The sequence below is a fragment of the Thamnophis sirtalis genome, unplaced genomic scaffold (assembly GCF_051295495.1).
Source record: "Thamnophis sirtalis isolate CommonGarterSnake01/CBP01778 unplaced genomic scaffold, rThaSir2_p1.2 scaffold_6, whole genome shotgun sequence".
Classification (NCBI taxonomy): Eukaryota; Metazoa; Chordata; class Lepidosauria; order Squamata; family Natricidae; genus Thamnophis; species Thamnophis sirtalis.
The window spans coordinates 64,569,354-64,582,866 of record NW_028261386.1 but is presented as its reverse complement, the minus strand read 5'-3'; the positions used below and the strand labels follow the sequence as shown (position 1 = coordinate 64,582,866).

Below are 13,513 nucleotides of genomic sequence, written 5' to 3'. Positions count from 1 at the left end.
CTTGACCATGCTTTTCCTTAAAAAAGGTCTGACTTTGTATAGATTGGGATGCTAAATGAATCTGCTAATTGAGAGATAATTGAGTTTGCTTTCTCCTCCTGCACTCATCTTTTTATCATGTTTATTGTTATTACAGTAACTATTGTGAATCTCTCAAAAACCATCTAGAGTCATTGACAAGGGAATTTGCCTTAGAAATTGAAATTACAAATTGTGTCATGGAACATTAAAAGACTAAGAGGATAGTCCTCAACTTATGGCTGGTTGCTTAGTGACTGTTCAAAGTTCCAGCATTTGGGGAAACTGAAGTCATGTGATCACACCTTGAGCACTTGGCAGCCAAGCCACATTTACAGCCATTTGCAGCTACCTGTAGTCCCTTGACCACATTTTATAACAATTTTGCCAACACCCAGCATTTACTTCTGAGTTTTGGCAAAAACTGACCTATACCGAACCATGGGTTATGGCTTCAGTAGTCACTTCATGACTGCCACAAAAAAAATTATAATAATGTGTTGGTCATGTGACGATTTGCTTTATCATTGTTACAAGTCACAGTCACGATTGGCAGGCTCTATTACTGTGTTAGCTAGAGAACTATGGGTACCTGAAGAAAGGCAGATGTTTTATAGACTGAAATGATATCATTTCTTTGCTTATACACTACAGTCTTCCAAATGAGAAAAAATATTAGCAAGAAAATGGGATGAACAGATGAGTAGAAATTCAAAATCTGCCAGAATCGAAATTATATTGAAAACATTTTCTAGTTTTATTGTGAACAAAAGATTTTAGAGGTCATTATATAATTTTAGTAGCCAAATGCGGACATTTTCAGATGATAGGGTTAAATGTTAATGGTTAATTGAATCAGACAAAAAATAAATCTGATGTACAGTATTATACAGTTATTTTGATAATCTCTTTACACTACAGGTAAAGCAGGTGATAGTTGCCACATAGGCTTTTAAATTAGTTTTGCACCAGAATAAAATTTCAAAAGAGAAATGAGTCCCCCAAATCATAATGTTCTCTGCACATCCATCCAGAAATTTAATTTAATGGACATATGAATGTTTAATTCCAACAGGCTACACTTGCCTGTTTTTAAATCACTCCTCCTGGATATGTTAAAGAATTAATGTTTTATATTTTTGATGGTTAATATAGTTGAAATATACAAGATTGATTCAGTTTGAATTTCTAATCACATATCCACAGTAGTGTTATGTATAAATGTATCCCAGTTAGTGGCATATGGTACTGGTAGTCCTTGCTCACTGACCAGTCATTCAGCATTCATTTGCAGTGTTCTTGCAATCACATGACCACAATTCAAGTATTTGGTAACCATCATGCATTTATATAAGCTTTATAGCTGGCCAATGACAAGCACACCAATGGGGAAGCCTGCTGGAAGTCGCAAATGTCAGTCATGTGACGTAATGCTTAACAACCATGAGTGATCTGTTTCATGACTGCAACCAGAACTGATGTTGTAAGTTGGGCATGGTCACGTTTCACTTTATAACCACATCGCTTTGGGACAGAGTTACCAGTGTCAGTTGTAGTTGGTACAGGAAGACTTCCTGTATTTTAATACTAATACATCAAGATCACGGGAAGTAGTAATATCATTCTATACTGCACTAATGAAACCATCTTTGGAACACTGTTCGGTTCCGGTCACCACGATACAGAAAAGATCCTGGGGCAGAGCATCACAGAAGAGCAGCAAAGATGATAAGGGATCTAGAAGTTGAATCATACAATGAACGGCTAAGACAACTAGGTATGTTTAGCCTAATAAAGAAAAGGCTCGGGAGACATAATAGCAATTTTCCAATACTAGAAATGCTATCACAGGGAAGACGACATCAATCTAATCTCTATAGCTGAAGGCAGGACAAGAAGCAATGGGTGCAAACTAATCAAAGGGAGATTCAGCCTGAAAATTAAGGAGGAATTTCCTGACAGTGAGAATGATTAATCAGTGATACAACTTGCGTCCTGGAGTTGTGCTCTATCGTGGAGGTTTTCAAGAAAAGATTGGACAACGATTTTTCCTGTATGATAGAAACACCTGCTGCCTTGGGCAGGGGCTTGGACTAGAAGGCCTCCAAGGTCTCTTCCAGCCCTATGATTCTATGAATTCTTTGTGGGAAGAATTGTAGTTTATGGAACAATAAAAGAAAGAGATACATTTTTTTTCCAAATCAAATTGCAGTTCAAATCATTTTGGGGATAGTTTGAGATACCTTTAAAGCATTTATTGTAGTAAGATAATAACTATGCTTCTGGATCAAAAGTGTATTGAATCACAAAATAGAAAAGTTGAATTATATGACATATGGAATATGGTTTAAAACCAATGAAATGAACATATTGGGGATGAGGAGAGAAACCTGGGTAATGTTAATTTCTCATTCGAACAAGGTAAAATAACAGTTTTAGTAAGGGGTTTTTCAAGAACACATTACCCCAGCTATAATGAGACTAACTTTCAATGCTTTGAATTATATAAAACTATATATTCTATACATATCCTTATAGCTAGTCAGATAGATAATTATTCAGATATAATACATCTTTCAGAAGTTTTAGATACAGAGCCAGAAGAGCTGGCTATATGCTCAACATTACAGCATACAGTATCTGATGCTGTTGATAAAATGAAATCTGGAAAGGTCTCTGGATGATAGGTATTAAAAATTGTACAAGAAAGTATCTCTTACACTTCTGAAATTATTTCGGGCATTTTATTAAAGTAAAGCTCTGCCAGTTTCCTATTATAAAGATTTTTATCACTATAATTTTGAGGGCAGATAAGGATCTCACCTAATGTCCAAGTTATTACCCCATATTTCTTTTAAATGTTGATGCTAAGATTTCAGTAGCTATGTTGACAAAATATTGATTGCAATAATTCGGGGAACAAGATAAAATTTGTGAATACCAAGCTAGAAAGTGTTTTGGGGTGAAGTGCAATACCAAAAAAGCCAGGATGTCTGGATCTATGTGCCTTGCCTATCTTTAATTTCAGCTCATTAAAATAAGATGTTCTTGCTAATGTCAGTGACTTCAAAACTTTGTACAATAATTGAACATTCTGAGTGTGTTCTATGAATTTATAAGAGTTATAATAAAATTACTAGAATTTATTTTATGTTAGTAGTCACTTTGTGTTGAAATTGCAAACAGCTTGTTTAAACATGTCCATGTCTACAACCTGCAAGACATTGAACAGTAGATGTCTAATTTCATACTCTCTCTACTGGTCTTAAATACGCCTAAGGCTGCTTACCTTCATTGCGAAGTCAAAATGTGAGTTGTAATAATGCTTATGCAGCTGCATTCTGATTTGTACCAATTATATTCTATCTGAGAATTCAGAAGGGAGGTCTATTACCTTAGGACAAGCCATTGGATTGCACTCTTAGCAGCCTATTGTGATTTCAATCACCATGAATTAGTAACACAGGGAAGGGCTGATAGTATTTGCTTTTATCCAGCTTTTGACAAATGAATTAAGTTCCCCTGCCTTCTCAGTCTTCAATTGCAGCAGTAATTGAACAGCTCATTGCCTCCCTTGCTGAGGGCTGCTAACACACAAGCAGAACTTCACTGTGCTTTCTGTGGCGATGCAAACTGGGCAAAGAAAAACCAAAACAACAAGACATAGATTTAACAAGTATTTCTAGTCTGCTTTTGAGAAATAAAAGATATTCAAGAAAACTTGATTTAAAGTTTTCTGCAGTTTTTGGAAAGTTTGGAATAAACGTTTGGAACCAAATGAATTCTAGAGGAAGCTCTGTTGAAAACATAAGAAATTTCCAGAGATAGGTCATCATATTGAAATTCATTGATTTACATCACTTGCTCAGTGAATGTTCAGTAGTGTTTAACAAGAGGGACTTACAATCAGTCCTCAGAATTCCAGCTGATGCAGTGTCTTCTCAGTCAAGCAAAATCAATGGGGAAACCAGCAGGTGTTCACAAATGGTGACAATATGATGGTCTTGCTTATTAACAACATGTGGGGATTCTCTTAACGATGAAAACTGGGATTCCCACAATTGGCATTGCTAAGGTTACATTCATGATCTAGCACCTTGTGACTATTGCTGAGCGAAGGAAATTCTGGTCTCAATTGTTGTTGTAAACCAAGATTAAAATGTGTTCATTTTGTTATCACTGTTGGAATAACCACTTTGTAACACCTATTTGAATATACTTTATTTGATAGATTTTTTTTGTAGTCAAAATTAGAAATAATTGATACGTTTTAACATTTATATTTCTTTTATAAAGCACTTAATCTTAAATCATCTGTTATACTTGATTTTCACATCAGATAGATTTTACATAGATTTCTGAATGGTCATTACAGGTTTTTTTTTGTAAATTCATCGGTAATGTTCCTAGAATTATTCTCAATTATTCTTACTGGATATCCCAAAATCTAATTGTAATTCATCATCTTTCTATCATTATGTGACCTAGATGCCTAAACAGTAAAAAGTACAAAGTTTTAGGTGATTAGAGCTCTCGAACATCTAGGTGCTCCAAACCTAAGTATCGGAATATGGTTAAATAATTATTTTGGTGATGTTGAGTGGTTATTTATATAGTATTTTTTTTAAATGTCTAATGAAGTAATAGATTAGTTTTTGATATCTAAATAAGGGGTGATTACTTTGGCATTAATAGGTTTTTTTCCTACTGTCTAATTGTTAGACATTACAGGAATATGAGGGTTGAAAGAAATATATGTGTTATTAAGTATTTTTGTTAATTTTTATTGTTAATTTTTAATTTTATTGGATCTGCTGATTTATAAGGAGAGCAAAAAATTAAAAGAGTTTATAGAAAATGGGATGAGGTATGAATGAAAAAATATCTTCTTGTATTATAAGCAATGAATTGTTAATGAAGCTAACATTTGGTCTTTGCAACAAACTAAGAGAAATGTAATTCTGATTTTGGGATTTGATTATTGGGAATTATGTCTGTTAAAAGCTACCAGAAATAGCAATATATGTTTTAATCTTGATCAAATTAATCCGGTTTATACTGTTTACTTTTTAAAAACTTGATCTTTAATCATTTCAAATAATATCCCACAAGTTGATTTATCATTTTCTCTGTCTCCTCTCAGAAATTCCTTCACTAGTTTCAACATATCTATTTTGTACAGCCAAGATAAGAAAGCTATCCAAGTCATTCTTCTGATTTATTATTTGTATGTCACCTTTATTAAGACTAGCCTTCTTCCATGAGTTTAATTTGTATTTCCAATATGGCAATATCCAATATTACTTTTGTAGTCAACATTTTAAAATCAACTTTCAGATCCATGTTCAAATCAGTTTCAGTCTGTTTTGTCCAGTAAAAAAGCTTTTCCTCTTCTGTAGCTGTAAAAGGTATTTTTAATGGGTGAGAAAAGTTGCTTGAATTTAGTTGTCTGATTGTTCTTCAATATAGCAAATAAAGCAGCGTTGGATTGTTAAGCTTCCTGTCACCTAGTTAAATTACACTGTGCTCTGACTGTCTTAAAGGTTAACAAACAATGTTTTGAACATTTCAGGGAAAATAATTAAAATGATCTTCCCCCTCAAAGATAATTGCCTTGGCATGTGGGATGTAAATAAAAATTATTTACATTTAGCTACATCTCCCATGTTCTTTTCTAGTACTGGATGAATGAATACACCTCCTCCCTTGGAATTGGAGTATTTCACTCAGGAATTGAGATATATGGTAGAGGTATGTACCTAACTTTAGCCTTATATTTTTATTACAAGGAACAATTAAAATGGAACTTTTTGTGTTCATAGGAAGAGATTGGAAGGAGCAGCACATCAGTTTTGAAATTTAAATTTATCACAATCCAGCTCTCCCAGTTGGATTTGCTATGTGAAATGCCAGGAGAAGACCTGGGCCTCCTGAGGCAGGGAGAGAACCCAGGTTTCTCACCATAGCCAAAAGATCTGGGCCTTTTCCCCACCCCATCGCATCTGGGAGATTTGGGCTCACTCTACGCCCCAGTTGACTTTCTTTGTAAGGGGGGGGAGCCATGGTGGCACAGTGGTTAGACTTCAATATTGCAGGCTAGTTCTGCCCACTGCAAGGTGTTTGATTGTGACCAGCTCAAGGTTGACTCAGCCTTCCATCCTTCTGAGGTTGGTAAAATGAGGAGCCAGATTGTTGGGGGCTATATGTTGACTCTAAACCACTTAGAGAGTGGTGTAACACACTATGAAGCGGTATATAAGTCTAATTATTATTGCTATTGCTTTCTATTGTCCTGTAGCTGCTGACTACTAATGTTACTTCACTTCATTCTGTAAACAGGCCCCATTCACATAATTTTAAGGACAATTTGGAGAAGGGGCCTTCTGGATGATCATAAGAACAGTGGTGTTCAGAGGGGAAATTCCTTGGCACTTCAGTGAGGCAGAAATGATAGCAGAACAGACAAATCCAATGTCCATTCTGCTTATAAATTTCCTTATCTGCTTCCTCATTGATTTTCTGGAGAGACTAGCAGAGAAGATTGTAAATGGCAATCAGATGATCACAGGGTACTTTAGCAACTGATCATAAATGGGAACAGTTAGCCAAGCATCTGAAATATAGTGGGGCAAAAAAGTATTTAGTCAGCCACCAATTGTGCAAGTTCTCCCACTTAAAAAGATGAGAGAGGCCTATAATTGACATCATAGGTAGACCTCAACTATGAGAGACAAAATGAGAAAACAAATCCAGACAATCACATTGTCTGATTTGGAATTTTTTTGCAAATTATGGTGGAAAATAAGTTTTTGGTCACCTATAAACAAGCAAGATTTCTGGCTCTCACAGACCTGTAACTTCTTCTTTAAGAGGCTCCTCTGTCCTCCACTCATAACCTGTATTAATGGCACCTGTTTGAACTTGTTAGCAGTATAAAAGACACCTGTCCACAACCTCAAAGAGTCACACTTCAAACTCTACTATGATGAAGACCAAAGAGCTGTCGAAGGACACCAGAAACAACATTGTAGACCTGCACCAGGCTGGGAAGACTGAATCTGCAATAGGCAAGTAGATTGGTGTGAGAAATCAACTGTGGGACAATAATTAGAAAATGGAAGACATACAAGACCACTGATAATCTCCCTCAATCTGGAATCCACGCAAGATCTCACCCCGTGGGGTCAAAATGATCACGGTGAGCAAAAATCCCAGAACCACATGGGGGGGGGGACGGGACTGAATGACTTGCAGAGAGCTGGGACCAACATAACAAAGGCTACCATCAGTAACACACTATGCCGCCAGGGACTCAGATCCTGCAGTGCCAGACGTGTTCTGTCCCCCCTTCACGGCTCTTAACAAACAGCAAGACAAATAAACTTAAAAGGAACTTTCTTTATCAGTTCTCAGTTCAAACTGGCTTCGAGCCCAAAAATAACATAAATACAGTCTCTGACTCGATAATGGAATGAAAAACAAAACAACTCTTACAAGCAATGACTTCTCCAGTGTAGCCTTGAATCAGGGTTACAGGAAACACCAAAGCACTTATCCAAGTGTATCAAGCAATGTTGTACGCACGAAGGAACGTTGACTCCTGCGACTAGGGCGTGGCAGCATCCGTCCTTTTATCTCCAAACCTGCCTCTAACAAGCCCCAGCTGCATAATGAATCTTGTATCCCGAAAAGACTCACAGCAGACATCTGCTGAGTCACAACACAGACGTATCCCCCTGCTTAAGACAGTATATGTCTGGGCCCGTCTGAAGTATGCTAGAGAGCATTTGGATGATTCAGAAGAGGATTGGGAGAATGTCATATGGTCAGATGAAACCAAAGTAGAACTGTTTGGTAGAAACATCTCGTTGTGTTTGGAGGAGAGAGAATGCTAAGTTGCATCCAAAGAACACCATACCTACTGTGAAGTACAGGGGTGGCAACATCATGCTTTGGGGCTGTTTCTCTGCAAAGGGATCAGGACGACTGATCCGTGAACAGGATAAAATGAATGGGGCCATGTATCATGAGATTTTGAGTGCAAACCTTCCATCCATCAGCAAGGGCATTGAAGATGAAACGTGGCTGGGTCTTTCAGCAGGACAATGATCCCAAACACACCGCCCGGGCACGAAGGAGTGGCTTTGTAAGAAGCATTTCAAGGTCCTGGAGTGGCCTACCCAGTCTCCAGATCTCAACTCCATAGAAAACCTTTGGAGGGAGTTGAAAGTCCATGTTGCCCAGCGACAGCCCCAAAACATCATTGCTCTAGAGGAGATCTGCATGGAGGAATGGGCCAACATACCAGCAGCAACAGTGTGTGCCACAGAAAACGTTTGACCTCTGTCATTGCCAACAAAGGATATATAACAAAGTATTGAGATGGACTTTTGATATTGACCAAATACTTATTTTCCACCATAATTTGCAAAAAAAATTCTTTCCAAATCAGACAATGTGATTGTCTGGATTTGTTTTCTCTTTTTGTCTCTCATAGTTGAGGTCTACCTATGATGTCAATTACAGGCCTCTCATCTTTTTAAGTGGGAGAACTTGCACAATAGGTGGCTGACTAAATACTTTTTTGCCCCACTGTATGTTCATCTTACCAGGGGAGTGTGGCAAATTTTACTACAGCCAAAACTGCAATAATTCTGGTTTTTTTCCATGGTTATACATAGAGATACTTTGTTTGCTTGTTTATAGTTCATCTTTTTTAACCACCTGTCTCCCTCAGAAGAGGGAGATTTACCTGGCATAAATAGCATTTGCCTTACTATCTTTTAACTTAATATTCCCAACTAAAATATAAATCTTGCATATTATAAGTACCAAGTATTAAGGTTTGTCTAGATTTTGTAGCAATATTTTTTATATGATAGTATATCAGTTTTAAGCATGCTTGGAAAATTATTTGTATAGGGAAGTAAAGCACAACTAACTAAAGATAATATCTTGAATTTGTCTTTCAGAATTTGCTTATGGTGGTCATCCATATCCTTTCTCTGGAATATTTGAGATTTTACCAGGCAATGCATCTGAATTAGGGGAAACATTTAAATTCAAGTAAGCAATTTTCATTAGTGTGTTCTGAAATTTATTTAAAGTTTCCATGTATCTATGAACTGCAACTTGTAAATTCTAAACTATATGACCGAACACAAAAGTCCCATCTCTTATTAATAAAAGGAGCTAATTTTAATCCTTGTTTCGAATAGTAAGATATTATTTATTGTGCTGTCATATAAAAAGACATATATGTCTTCCCATAATTGCTATAGATAAAAAATAAGCTACACAAGCAAGTTGATGTTCCTATATATAAAACACAGCATCTGTAAAAAAGCAATATTGTGAAATATTCATTAAATATGAAGTTCAAAAGGCGGTTTCCAGAAGTGTATCTGTGTTCTCAAAAGAGAATGAAAATGAAAAAAAACTCTTGTCTGAATTGCAAGAATCCTTTAATTTTCAGTCTTTTATTGCAGAGAAGCTGTTGTTCTTGGAAGTACTGACTTCATGGAGGAAGATGTAGAAAAAATTATAGAAGAACTTGGAAAAGAATTTAAGGGAAATGCTTATCACTTAATGCACAAAAACTGCAATCACTTTTCTTCAGCTTTATCAGAGGCAAGTTTAATTTATATTATTTAAAAAAGTAACCTTTTTATATCTTATATAGACTCCTTAAGTTACGAGTGTGTTTCCAGTTTGCACTTGGCAATGACAGAATATTCAATTTGCATCTCTAGAGAGGAGTTAAATTATCAAAGAATTATTTCATGAACACATAATGTGTTTTCTCAGATGCAACTGAGGACAGTGTGGGATTTGTTCTATTTATTGAAAAAATACATAAGGAGAAAATAATAGTGGAAACAGCATTGGTGACCTCCTATATAATGTTTATTGTACTTTTTTTTATTAGTATTGCTGCAACTTTTATTAATGGACCTCCATTTCCCAGATTCTTCGATGCAGTAGAGCAAATTTCCATATAAGCATCACTTTAAAATAAGAGACAAGTCTGGCACATCTAATGTAACCCAGATATGGCTAAAGTAGTGTTAATGTGGCTAAAGTGGTGTCGATACATGACTATTTTTGGTATTTGGGATATTATTATGACATGACCCACATTACCCTCAATACGTATAAGTGAAGTTTCATTGTACTTATATCTAACTAGTTTTTGTTGGAAAAAATGGATGCACAGTATACATGCAATTTCAGAATTGTCAAAGTTACTTCTGTTTGAAAATTAGATTTATAACATATTATCCAGTCTGGCATTGTACTATAACTGCATATTTGAATATTTCAATTAAGAGAAATTGATTTCCGATAGGAACCCGCATATACTTTAAAAATGATTAATTTGTCAATTCCATCTAGATTCTCTGCGGAAGAGAGATTCCTCGTTGGGTGAATCGTCTTGCCTATTTCAGTTCCTGTATTCCTTTTCTCCAGAGTTGTCTACCAAAAGAATGGCTTACACCTGCTGCCCTTCAGTCTAGTGTAAGCCAAGAGCTTCAGGAAGTCCTAGAAGAAGCAGAAGATGCTGCAACAACAGCTTCTCTGCCAAGTTCAGCATCAGGGGCAAGAACTGGCCATCATACTAAAATATAGGTTTAGTCCAAAGTACTGTTACTTTGGAAGTTTTATCAATAACTGACTTCCCTTATACAATAGTAAATAGACATTTGATGGTGTCTTTGGTTTGCAATTAGAAAACTAATTCAAACCCATTGTGTTCTGCTCAGGATTTTATATGTAGTGAAAAAAGTGTCTTGAGGAAATGAAAAGAACTCGAGAAGAATTCAAATGCAATCTTCATTTTAATCTAATCAAATGACTTGGACTAATTGAGCAGAAGTTAAACTGTTTACAGTATTGTGTGTTGCTGTTTACAAATCCCCGAGGGATATCAGCCATTAAAAGAAAATGAATAAATTCAGTACAGCCTGCATAACTTCATCAACATCAGTGGAAGTATAGTAATGGTCAGTGTTCCTTGCTACTGCCTTGGAATAGAATAGGTTAGAGTATGCCTCTTCGAACTCTTGTTGGTATACAAGGAACTAGTAAATACTATGTGTAAACAGGGTACAGAATTATCAGTACAAAGAATTTTGTCTAAGACAGAAAGTAGTCTTACTATTTAGCAGAAATGTTCCTAAAATGTTACTTCTATGTCAATTTTTTTCAATTTACAATGAGCAAATTTATATTTTATTACAAATACAAGTGCATTTTTGGGTGATAAATTGCAGTCATTTTATTTCAATTGCCTCATGTTTTTATCTGATTTGTAGATATGAAAAATCCTTGTGAGATTTTCAGATAATAGTGCCTGTTTCACATATCATTTAAAATCTGAACATAAGATGAATGCAGATAAAACAGATAAATTACAGATTCATATAAACTTGTGGGTGAGTTAATTTAGAACATGGTAAATAATAGGTCATTTGGCAATTAAAAATTTCCAAACCTATTATTGGAAAGGATCATCCAACAGATGTAAAGTGTTGTTAAATAGAATTTCAATTCAGAAACTCAAAGAGAAGTGACAGTTGTAATTGCCTTTCTCGGCAGCCAGATTCAAACAAAGAAACCAAATGCTTTATCCAGCTCACTGTGTTTTTGCTGAATCAATGGGTGTTTTAGATGAATAAGTTATAGACATTTTTGTGCCATTAAATAGCAATATATACTGTGTGAACTACAAAAAAATCAATTGCAAAAATATTAGATGAATATCTTCTATTTAACGTGTTCTATTGGTGACATGATTTCATTGGGGTAGAGATTAACAGGACTGGCATTTAATTGAAATTGGATTCAGATTTTTATATATGCAGTTCTAAGACTCTTCCAAATATATGGAAAGGAATGACCTGGAAACTGTGTTTAAACCAAGGCTTTTCAAGGCTTGCATTAGTGAAGAATATTAATTTCAAATATATCTAATGTTTAAATCCCGTACTTTATTTTCTTTAACCAATCATCTAAATTGGGTTTCTGAGAATACATTTTTAAAATCATAACTAACTGACAAAGAGATAATTTGGTTTTTCAATTGATATGGAAAAGAGATTTCCTACCAGTAGTATGGATCTCTGTTAAGGAAGTTGACATGTTAACAAAGAAAACTCTGCTCTTAATTATTCATAGGCTGGTGGATAGAAATTTCTTCACTCCTTTCAAGGAAGGATAATGCACATATTTTTTGACATTACTTACCAGTGCCATGGAATTTTACCCATCCAGAGTTGCTGGAATCTCCATCAAATTCTATAAAATAAACTGGTTTTATTATTAATTACAGAATAATTTAACATTTTATATTTTTATAGTCATCCACAACGACAGCATGTAAGGAATGCAAGGAAATACATGGCATACTAAGTAAAAGCAATTCTTTATTAACATGGTTCTGATTTTATTGGACTTTTCTATTATACATATTGTGGCATTTTATAGTGATTGTATGTCCACAAACAGCTGAACTCTGACACTGCTACAATATCTTAGGGAATGATGGGAGTTCTATAACTTATCACGTGTGCTATATCAATGCTATACTTGATTCCTTGAACAAATCAACCTGCCAAAATCTGTTTCCCTAACTAGCAACAGTTGAAGATGTTTCACCAGCATTACTACTCAGCAGGGAATGCACTTCTCCAGTAGCCATAGTGTGCATTAAAGCTAAAAACCCTTTCTACCTATAATACTGGATATCTCAACCTTTAAAAAAAAAAACGGGTAGAAGAAATACATTTTGGGTTCTCTGATCTGCCTAATTTCTATTTTGTTTCTTATCAAAAAGAATACTGTAGTTGTTTGGTGTTTTGTCTTATTAATGCCATTTTTAAGACGCCATTCATATTTAATAAGTCAAAAATTAATTGCTTACAAATGTCAGACTACACTAGTAAACTGGATAGTTTCATTATAAAAATATGGTGAGGTTCTTCTTGAATACATGCAATACAACTGTTAACAACTGATGTTCACTTTTAGATGGTTTACGATAGTTTTCACCAACACATTTTTGTAAACTAAAAATAGGTTTACTGTAATACATAGTATCTGTATGAAATAGCAGAAGATGTTGACTTTTGTTACACTGTTATGTCTAACTATTATAAACTTGAATCCATTAATTTATTAAAAATATGTTTTTATAAAAATATGTGGTTTGATCTTGTCAATTTTAATGTATCTTTTCAATCATTTTTCACTATTGTAGCGTTTAATTTTACGTTGTGAAATCAAAATATTGGTATGTCAGAATAAATATTTCCCTTAGCAGTAGTGGCAGAATTAAATCAGATAAATGAGAAAATAAAAGAGTTAAGGATCCTTAGGCCCCATTGTTTTTGCCCATGTCTCCAAATCTAGTAAAGAGGCCATGCTTTGGGTCTCTTCCAACAATGCCCTTTTGATGGTCTCCGAAGTTGCACCTCCTCTGTGGCTTTGCTTGCCC

The 13,513-nt window shown here is 35.1% G+C and overlaps 1 protein-coding gene across 2 annotated transcripts in view; it reads left to right on the top strand.

The window, feature by feature from the left end:
• Positions 1 to 13,219, top strand: part of DESI2 (desumoylating isopeptidase 2) — a 29,302-nt gene extending 16,083 nt beyond the window's left edge. For both annotated transcript variants that reach the window (XM_087718007.1, XM_087718008.1), the window contains 4 exons: positions 5,697 to 5,769; positions 8,991 to 9,084; positions 9,507 to 9,648; positions 10,414 to 13,219. In XM_087718007.1, the coding sequence (XP_087574133.1) occupies positions 5,697 to 5,769; positions 8,991 to 9,084; positions 9,507 to 9,648; positions 10,414 to 10,647 (543 nt within the window). In that variant the 3' untranslated portion in view covers positions 10,648 to 13,219. The remainder of the gene's footprint in view (positions 1 to 5,696; positions 5,770 to 8,990; positions 9,085 to 9,506; positions 9,649 to 10,413) is intronic.
• The last annotated feature ends 294 nt before the right edge of the window (positions 13,220 to 13,513 follow it).